The sequence below is a fragment of the Hyperolius riggenbachi genome, chromosome 4 (genome assembly GCF_040937935.1).
Source record: "Hyperolius riggenbachi isolate aHypRig1 chromosome 4, aHypRig1.pri, whole genome shotgun sequence".
NCBI lineage: Eukaryota > Metazoa > Chordata > Amphibia > Anura > Hyperoliidae > Hyperolius > Hyperolius riggenbachi.
In genome coordinates, this window is record NC_090649.1 from 387,222,620 (window position 1) to 387,233,407 (window position 10,788).

At 42.0% G+C, this 10,788-nt stretch overlaps 1 protein-coding gene across 2 annotated transcripts in view; it reads left to right on the top strand.

The window, feature by feature from the left end:
* CEBPZOS (CEBPZ opposite strand) overlaps nucleotides 1-9,929 on the top strand; it is a 32,019-nt gene extending 22,090 nt beyond the window's left edge. The window contains exons 3-5 of one of the 2 annotated variants that reach the window (XM_068232140.1): nucleotides 1,161-1,205; nucleotides 2,829-2,910; nucleotides 9,204-9,929. In XM_068232140.1, the coding sequence (XP_068088241.1) occupies nucleotides 1,161-1,205; nucleotides 2,829-2,910; nucleotide 9,204 (128 nt within the window). In that variant the 3' untranslated portion in view covers nucleotides 9,205-9,929. The remainder of the gene's footprint in view (nucleotides 1-1,160; nucleotides 1,206-2,828; nucleotides 2,911-9,203) is intronic. The other variant, XM_068232141.1, reaches the window with a different exon arrangement.
* The last annotated feature ends 859 nt before the right edge of the window (nucleotides 9,930-10,788 follow it).

Consider the following 10,788-nt stretch of genomic DNA (forward strand, 5'->3'; position numbering starts at 1 on the left):
TGTTTTGGCTTTTAGCCTGGGTTCACACTGACTTACAAAACTTTCTGCTCATCAGAACGGATCAGCAGACATGCAAACTATGTAAGGCAATCTATTCACATCTGTCTATTAACAACGGATCCATTTGTTCAGTTTCAATGAGCAGAACTGAAGGTTGTGTGGAACACAATCATTCTGGACACGGATTGCCAACAAATCAGATGCCTATGGAATTAATGGAGGCCTATGAGAATGGAAAGAGTCTGTTCTTACTTGGTTGGTCGTCCCATACTTTTTGCCCAATACTTTTCGGCAGTTTACTCCCCTATCTTCTGTCACATTCAGTTCACCTGCCGCCGCTGTCACTGCTGCTCTGGTCCACTGCAGGGAAGAAGCATCGGTATACAGATCAGAGCCCCAGCAGAAGCATGGGGCACCCCATTGGAATGCAAGAGACCAATGGGAAGCCTCTCTTCCCGGGGAGTATTCTCATTGTTTCACTGAGTGGTGGACGAATAAGAATCCTCCCTGATGAAGGTAGAATTATGCTCCCTGATGAAGGTAGAATTCAGATTGATCTGTTGCAATCCAGTGAGTAGCCCCATATTCTGCTGGGGCTCTGATCTGTATACCAGGGCTTCTCCCTGCAGTGAACCCAAACAGAGGTGGAACCAAATATGACAGCAGCAGGTGAACTGGATGGGTGGTAATGTGAGTAGACTGGATGAACTAAAGTGCGTATGTGAACGAGGCATGCACACTGCAATGGATGCATACATATGAAATCACCCCCGGGAGACTTGGGCGCAGGATACAGCTGGTATATGGCTTATCCTGCTGCTGCACAAGTCCCAGTGGCGTTAATTACTATTCCCCCTCTAGGTTGACGTGGATAGTGGGGAATGATGTAATTCGACTTCCAGCTATTGACGGCGCCGAAGTTATGCACTGAGCGCCGCTATAGCCGTAATTCCTATTACAGTCTATGGTGGCGCCGGCTGCACCCAAATCTCCTGCACTGTAATTACAGCGCTAGCGATGGACTGCTGTGAACGCACTGTTGTGCACCTGGTGCAATGTGAACCCAGCCTAAGTATCTTTTAATGTTGTTACAGTTCCTGTATATCTTCACTTTGCTCAGCACTATGGAACATACTGACTGCATATTTCCCTGCTTTAAGATTTTAGATCTACAATGAAGAGGAGGCTCCCTTCTGTTTTAGAAGGTAATATTTTGCTTAGTATGTTTTAACAGTATAGAAATACAGTAAAATTGCTATAAAGAAAATAGAAAAAAACAAACTTTTTTTGGTAAAGTTAATTAAAGGAGAATCAGAGATGTTTTAAATACAGGTTATTCGCTTAGTTATCAGTTGTTGCAATTAGGGATGGTCAAAGAGACAAAAATAATTCTGAGTTGATGCAGGATTATGCAAATTTTGTGTGCAAGTGTATGCAGCTTGAAAATAGACCAATCGAATTCCGTTTGATAGGGCAATTTTCAAGCATACCTTTGCTTATCTCATTGACCATTCCTACTTGCAATTCATTTTAGTCTTTTTCTGTTTCTACTTTAACCACTTTCCCTCCCCCGGGATGAGTATCTACGTCCCTGCTTTAACCCCGCTTCCCTTCTCTGCGACAAGGTATTATGTTCCTTGCTGCGCACTCCCACTCGCCTCACCCCTCGTGCACCTCGTTACCACCACCAATCGCTAGACAAGAGATCAATGAATGGGAACACAGCTCCCATTCATTGATCTAAGTCTCCGTGTGAATGGCCGCGGCCATCAATGAGATGGCAAGGTCATTCAGAAAAAAACGATACTTCCACGCATTACTTCCTGTTTGCATAGTAATACTACGCAGAGGGAAGTAATGTGCGAGGACATCTTGTGGCCAAATAGTAAAATTATATCTACAAAAAATGTTTTATGAAAAGATATTTTTTTACATTTAAAATGAACCCCTCACCTGCCACACCACCCAATTGTTACCCCCAACATTTTTTGAGTAAATGAAAAATTATAAAAAATATACAATTCAAAAAATACATAAATAGTTCCCTTGGGACTAAACTTTTTTTAATATGTATGTCAAGTTATATTACTGTTACTTTTTAAATTATGGGCTTGTAATTAGGGATGGTCACAAAACTGAAAAAAACAAAAAAAAAATGTACCTTTATTTCCAAATAAAATATTAAATGTTGCAATAATCGGGACAAAATGGCAAATACAATGTGTGGGATATAATTATGGTTGCAAGTATTATTTTAAAACTATAATGGCCGAAAACTAATTCCCGTTAAAATGCAGTAAGAATAAAATAACTCTTTGCAAAAAGTACCCCCCAACGAAAGCCTAATGGGTGATGGAAAAAAACAAGATATAGATTGTTGTGTTGTGATAAGTAGTAATAAAGTTTTATAGGTGAATGAATGGAAGGAGCGCTGACAGGTGAAAATTGCTCTGTTTTTTTTAAGGGGAAAAACCCTTTGAGGTGAAGTGGTTAATATATTGCTAAAAACAGCTTCAAGTTCCAGTCTTATTTACATATCCAAGCGAAGCAGGCACCACCTTCAGTAAATTATTAGCTCTTTATTGAAAAAGTCATAAAATATGACAAGTCATCGATAAAAATGGCTTTAGCGGCTGACAGCCCGCTGTTTCAAGCTCAGTAGCTCTTTTTCAAAGCCAGAAGCCATATCATATGGCTTCGCTGCTGCTCCCACACAGCTCCCTTCATTCTTGTAAAATAGAGTCTCACCTTTTGGCCAGGGACTTTTCTCTTTTTATATTCTGTGAGTAAATGTGGTTATGAACTTATGTTATTTTGTTTTTGACCAGTGTATTACAAATGCAATGAATATGCTGGTATATATGGGAAGCGGGAAACAGATGAACAAGCATGGACTGAAAAGACTAATTAGTGAGTTTTATGTCTCCCGCTTACGATTTGTTCATATTGTCATGTATGTTTGTTAAAGGGAACCTGTGACCTGAAGTGATTGAGGCATGATAAATGTGAATATATACAATGGCTTGCAAAAGTATTCGGCCCCCTTGAAGTTTTCCACTTTTTGTCACATTACTGCCACAAACATGAATCAATTTTATAGGAATTCCACATGAAAGACCAACACAAAGTGGTGTACACGTGAGAAGTGGATCGAAAAATCATACATGATTCCAAACATTTTTTTTACAAATCAATAACTGCAAAGTGGGGTGTGCGTAATTATTCAGCCCCCTTTGCTCCGAGTTCAGTCAGTTGCCCATAGACATTGCCTGATGAGTGCTAATGACTAAATAGAGTGCACCTGTGTGTAATCTAATGTCAGTACAAATACAGCTGCTCTATGACGGCTTCAGAGGTTGTCTAAGAGAATATTGGGAGCAACAACACCGTGAAGTCCAAAGAACACACCAGACAGGTCAGGAATAAAGTTATTGAAAAATTTAAAGCAGGCTTAGGCTACAATAAGATTTCCAAAGCCTTGAACATCCCACGGAGCACTGTTCAAGCGATTATTCAGAAATGGAAGGAGTATGGCACAATTGTAAACCTACCAAGACAAGGCCGTCCACCTAAACTCACAGGCCCAACAAGGAGAGCGCTGATCAGAAATGCAGTCAAGAGGCCCATAGTGACTCTGGACGAGCTGCAGAGATGTACAGCTCAGGTGGGGGGATCAGTCCATAGGACAACTATTAGTCGTGGACTGCACAAAGTTGGCCTTTATGGAAGAGTGGCAAGAAGAAATCTATTGTTAACCGAAAAGCATAAGAAGTCCTGTTTGTTGTTTGCCACAAGCCATGTGGAGGACACAGCAAACATGTGGAAGAAGGTGCTCTGGTCAAATGAGACCAAAATGGAACTTTTTGGTCAAAATGCAAAACGCTATGTGTGGCGGAAAACTAACACTGCACATCACTCTGAACACACTATCCCCACTGTCAAATATGGTGGTGGCAGCATCATGCTCTGGGGGTGCTTCTCTTCAGCAGGGACAGGGAAGCTGGTCAGAGTTGATAGGAAGTTGGATGGAGCCAAATACAGGGCAATCTTGGAAGAAAACCTCTTGGAGTCTGCAAAAGACTTGAGACTGGGGCTGAGGTTCACCTTCCAGCAGGACAACGACCCTAAACATAAAGCCAGGGCAACAATGGAATGTTTTAAAACAAAACATATCCATGTGTTAGAATGGCACACTCAAAGTCCAGATCTAAATCCAATCCAGAATCTGTGGCAAGATCTGAAAACTGCTGTTCACAAATGCTGTCCATCTAATCTGACTGAGCTGGAGCTGTTTTGCAAAGAAGAATGGGCAAGGATTTCAGTCTCTAGATGTGCAAAGCTGGTAGAGACATACCCTAAAAGACTGGCAGCTGTAATTGCAGCAAAAGGTGGTTCTACAAAGTATTGACTCAGGGGGCTGAATAATTACGTACACCCCACTTTGCAGCTATTGATTTGTAAAAAATGTTTGGAATCATGTATGATTTTTGTTCCACTTTTTTGTATTGTATTGGTCTTTCACGTGGAATTCCAATCAAATTGATTCATGTTTGTGGCAGTAATGTGACAAAATGTGGAAAACTTCAAGGGGGCCAAATACTTTTGCAAGCCACTGTAGTACCAATCCTGCTTAGAACTTGCTTGTGTTCACTGCAGGGGTTAATAAGTCAGAGCTGTATCGTCACAGTTGAAGCAGTCGGACTGCAGTGGCAGCTCTAACCGTATGCTATGAAAATTTTTGCTGGCTTCAAATTTACAGTGCATCCGGAAACTATTCACAGCACATTACTTTTTCCACATTTTGTTATGTTACAGCCTTATTCCAACATTGATTAAATTCATTTTTTCCTTTCAGAAGTCTACACATAACACCCCATAATGACAACAGGAAAAAGTTTACTTGAGATTTTAGCAAATTTATTAAAAATAAAAAAATTGAGAAAGCACATGTACATAAGTATACACAGCCTTTGCCATGAAGCTCAAAATGGAGCTCAGGTGCATCATGTTTCCCAGATCATCCTTGAGATGTTTCTTCAGCTTAATCCTAGTCCACCTGTGGTAAAATCAGTTGATTGGACATGATTTGAAAAGGCACACACCTGTGTATATAAATGCACGCTACATGCAGTTCTGTCAGCGTGGCGTGCGCTCTTGATCCTTTGAAGTGCCGTGCGATGTGTTTGTAGCATGACGCGTTGATTAACAAAGTAGCGTCCACGCTAATGAAGTATCGCGGTCACACTATAAACACTTTGTACGGCACTTCAAAGGATCATGCATAACTTAAAGTGAACATCCAGACTAAAAATCTCAGCAGCACTGAAAAGGCTTGGGGTTTCTTTAACAGTTTCACAGCATCAGAACTTTGTTTTTCTTACCCAAGCCTCATTTTTAGCTTTAGTGTTCTGCTGCTTTTTTGAATTTGAGATTTGAAGCCTAGTGCGCACAGCTGGGAGGGGTGATCAGGACACAGGACAGTTGGAACTGTGTCTCATGCTCCCTGTCACCTCCTTTCAACCAAAAAGATGGCTGCCACCATGGAATCACAATCACTTGCCTTTTCTTTTAAAGCAGTAGGATCAGCCATACTATGCAAGGGAAAAAAACCACATATATAAGTAGATAAATACTTGACCTACTTACATAACACATGTATTATACTGTCCACGTTTTGATTTCAGTGTATGTTATATAGAAAATGATGAGAATTCTGTTAGTGGTGGGGGCCATGTCTTTTGCCCACAGTTAAGGCTAACTCGTGATGTCATTTCTGCCCTTTACTTTTTTTCTTGTCTCCTCCAATCGCTGAGTCGCCTCAGCCTTGCTTGTAAACACAAGTGAGTAGGGGATTAGGTTTCAGATAAGAAGCTGGCAGGGAAATAAAGGAAAGAGGAGGAATAGATTATAGATAAAAAGAACCCCCAGCATGCAATTCTTTGGCATGACTACTAAAGGGCCAGTGTTCCTTAAAGGGACTCTGAGCTCAAGTAAAAAAAGAAAGTTGTACTCACCCGGGGCTTTTTCCAGCCCAGTGCTGGTCGGGAGGTCCTACGACTGCGTCCTGGCTCCTCTCCTAGGCCCTGCTCCGGTATGGCTGACCGGCCACAGCTGAGTGTCGGGCTGTTCCCTCCGCGTATGACGCAGCTGACGTCACACGCCGGCCGCCTCGCGTCATCACGGCGGCCGGCGTGAAAGTACTGCGCATGCGTGATTAAAGCGCGCATGCGCCGTACTGCCACGCCGGCCGCCGTGATGACGCGAGGCGGCCGGCGTGTGACATCAGCCGCGTCATACGCGGAAGGAACAGCCCGACACTCAGCAGAGTGTCGCCCGGGCTGCGGCCGGTCAGCCATTCCGGAGCGGGGACTAGGAGAGGAGCCAGGACGCCGTCGTGGGACCTCCCGACCAGCACTGGGCTGGAAAAAGCCCCGGGTGAGTACGACTTTCTTTTTTTACTTGAGCTCGGAGTCCCTTTAAGTATGTGATAACTCCAAATCATAACAGTAGAAAAAGTTTTAAAAGTTTTGAATGCAGGATTAGCATCTTTATCACTTAATACACTCAGACCAGTTGCTGTTGAAATTTGATTTTTATGGTGACGATACCGCTTTAAAACAGGGTGAGTAAGAGATTATATTACCTATTTTAATTAACATAACTAATGTAACTTAACGACAGTATGTTTGTTTAGGCTGAAGTTCCTCTTTAAGAGCGCATGCTACGCTGACAGGACTGCGCACAGCGTGCATTCGTTAAAGAGACTCCGTAACAAAAATTGCATCCTGTTTTTTATCATCCTACAAGTTCCAAAAGCTATTCTAATGTGTTCTGGCTTACTGCAGCACTTTATACTATCACTGTCTCTGTAATAAATCAATGTATCTTTCCCCTGTCAGACTTGTCGGCCTGTGTCTGGAAGGCTGCCAAGTTCTTCAGTGTTGTGGTTCTGCTATGAACTCCCCCTTCCAGGCCCCTCTATGCACACTGCCTGTGTATTATTTAGATTAGGGCATCTTCTCTCTTTTCACTTATCTTTTACAAGCTGGATAAATCGTCCTCTGAGCTGGCTGGGCTTTCACATACTGAAGAATTACAGACAAGGGCAAAGCTGTTTGCAGGAAGAAACGAGCAGCCTGAAACTTCAGTGCATGAGAACGGGGAAAGAAACACACAAATGATGTCTTGAGATTCAAAAGGAAGGCTGTATAAAGCCTGCTTGTGTATGGATGTATTTTCTATGTGTGAACATACTGTACATCAACCTACTTCCTGTTTTAGTGGCCATTTTGTTTGTTTATAAACAAACTTTTTAAAACGGTTTTTAACCACTTTTAATGCGGCGAGGAGCGGCGAAATTGTGTCAGAGGGTAATAGGAGATGTCCCCTAACACACTGGTATGTTTACTTTTGTGCGATTTTAACAATACAGATTCTCTTTAAAATTAACTTGCACTGACCTGCGCATTACATTTTAGTGAATCAAGCTTTTAGTCAGGGAAATGATCAAGAACCTGATGGTCAGAGCTCCAAATGTCCACTGTGGAGCAAGGAGAACCTTCCAGAAGGACAACCATCTCTGCAGAAATTCACAGAGAAGGCCTGTATGGTAGTGTGGACAGGTGGAAGGCACTCCTTAGTAAAAGGCACGTGGCAGCCCACCTGGAGTTTGCCAAAAGGCCCCTAAAGGACTCTCAGACCATCAGAAACAAAATTCTCTGGTCTGATGAGACAAAGATTGAACTCTTTGGTGTGAATGCCAGGTGTCATGTTTGGAAGAAGCCAGGCACCGCTCATCACAAGGCCAATACCATCCCTACAGTGAAGCATGGTGGTGGCCACATCATGCTGTGGGGATGTTTTTTCAGAGGCAGGAACTGGGAGACTAGTCAGGATAAAGGGAAAGATGACTGCAGCAAGGTACAGAGACATTCTAGATGAAAACCTGCTCCAGAGCGCTCTTGAACTCAGACTGGGGCGGTTGGTTTTCTTTCAGCAAGACAACTAATCTAAGCACACAGCTAATATATCAAAGGAGTGGCTCCAGGACAACTCTGTGTACTGTATGTCCTTGAGTAGCCCAGCCAGAGCCCAGACTTTAATCCGATTGAACATCTCTGGAGAGCAGGCATGGTCGGAATAGCCAATTTCCGATTCCGTGGTAATTTCGCATACCGCCACTACCGAAATTCCGCTACCGTTTCATTCCGAGGGAATTCCTGAGCCGTTCCGCGGAATTCCGAGATACACGGAATTCCGTCAGAAATTTTTTAAAATCAATCTCTCTCTCTCTCTCTCTCTCTCTCTCTCTCTCTTCCTACTCCTCCTCCTCCTTGAAAAGCATGCTTATATACCATAGCTGGGATTTGAACCCAGTATGAAGTGTGTAGTATCTAGTAGGTATCTGTCTTAACCTCTAGACTTTTTCTATTGAATTGATCATAATGGTAGTATGGTTTATGCTAGGACAGCTTTACCATGTAGTGTGGTTCATGGTCTAGAGGTTAAGACAGATACCTACTAGCTACTACACACTGCATACTGGGTTCAAATCCCAGCTATGGTATATAAGCATGCTTTTCAAAAAGTACCAATCCTTAATCATGCTACTTTTTCTATTGAATTGATCATAATGGTAGTATGGTTTATGCTAGGACAGCTTAACCATGTAGTGTGGTTCATGGTCTAGAGGTTAAGACAGATACCTACTAGATACTACACACTGCATACTGGGTTCAAATCCCAGCTATGGTATATAAGCATGCTTTTCAAAAAGTACCAATCCTTAATCATGCTACTTTTTCTATTGAATTGATCATAATGGTAGTATGGTTTATGCTAGGACAGCTTCACCATGTAGTGTGGTTCATGGTCTAGAGGTTAAGACAGATACCTACTAGAACATGATGCCAAGCTTATGGCATCATGTTCAAAAAGACTTAAAGCTGTAATTACTGCCAAAGGTGCATCGACAAAGTATTGAGCAAAGGCTTAATATAAACGGTTGATTAAATACTGAAAGAAAGTTTATTTTTAGGAGATGATTTTAATCTTCTGTTTGAAGTAACTTTGCAGCACCCTGCAAATGAAAATATACCAAAAAGTAGGTGAAAAATAACTGCTAAAAATAATTATATTTTCTTGCTTGCTGGTAGCTTAACAGGCATTTTATTGATAAGATTATTTTAGATTTTTTTTTTTAGGTTTTATAAGACATATTTGTTGAAGCAGCCACTGACAGACTTGCCACTGCAGTCTTGAAACAACCAAGGACAAATGCATTTTCACTCAGTTTGGAGAAAGTGACCTCTAAGCATCATAAGTGAACAGCATTGCCAAGTCTGGATCTTTAGCTTTTATTTTGTATTCAACACGAACTATGGAATCAGTCTGGCATAACATACAATTAAAACTTGTTTTATACTCTTGTTGTCCACACAGTTATCAACTGGCGTATGGCCTAAAATAATGTTATCTGTGTAAAAGTCACAATTCCCCCAGCTCCAACACTTACATTGCATGAGTTTGTAATATCCACTTGATCCAAAAAGCTCTCGTTAGGGGAAAATGATCTCTCTTCAGCTTTCAGTCACTGAATCCTGCACAAAGAAAATCTCTGCTGTGTCTCATGTACTGCAATTAGTGATTAAAGAACAATTTGGGGAGCTACTGCAGCAGCACAACGTCATAGATAAGCCTACTGAGCAAAAGGGGAACACAGTCTACTAAACTATTCTGTAATTTTTTATGGTGAGGAAAATGTGACCATAGAATCTCACTTCCTGCAAGAGAAATAGAACAGGAAAGTCGATATCTCCTGTATAGATGGAGCCGACACTCCCATCTTTGACAATTGCCATCTGGAAAAAAGAGTTCCCATTTGTAGATGCATAATTTGTCCCCAACACCAGTGTTGTCTGTTAAACATTACTACCCATTTCACTTTTTGGGGTTGATTCACAAAGCGGTGCAAACTGTTTAGCATGGTTAGCACGATAGCATGATTAGCATCAACAGTTAGCACGTGGAGTGCTTTTCGCTGACTTTTGCGCGCGCAAAGTGCCGCGATTCGCACGATCGCGGACTTTTGCGCGCGCAATTTGCCGCACTCCCGTGCTGATCATCAGAAGAAAGAAAAAGTTCCATCAGACACTGCAGTTGATTCAAATTTAATTGTGTTTTCAGTGTGATATGGATCACAACATGTGTGTATATATAGCTTGCATTCAAAGAGGTAGGTACAAAAGACATGTACAGACAACTTGTGCTTTTATAATATTTGCATGAGATGGGTGTCCTAGCATATCAGAGGGTGGCGGTGGTGGGTGCAGGGCAAAAATGGTAGCCTAACGGCCGTTTTGCACGGCGGTGCTTCTTCCGAGGCTAATCCACACGGTGTGGATCAACCTCGGAAGAAGCACCCCCGTGCGAAACGGCTGTTAAGCTACCGTTTTTGCCCTGGACCAACCACAGCCACCCTCTGATATGGTAGGACATCCATCTCATGCAAATATTATTATAAAAGCACAAGTTGTCTGTACATGACTTTTGTAGCTACCTCTTTGAATGCAAGAAATATATACATGTTGTGATCCATATCACACTGAAAACACAATTAAATTTGAATCAGCTGCAGTGCCTGATTCAACTTTTTCTTTCTTCTGATGATCTGTGATGTATATACCTGCTAGCAACATCATGAGCACGCAGTTTCCTTAATCAAGGTGGCATTTGAATATCTGTCATTTCCTACCTCCAGTGATACGGCTACAAGTCTCGTAGTGCCGG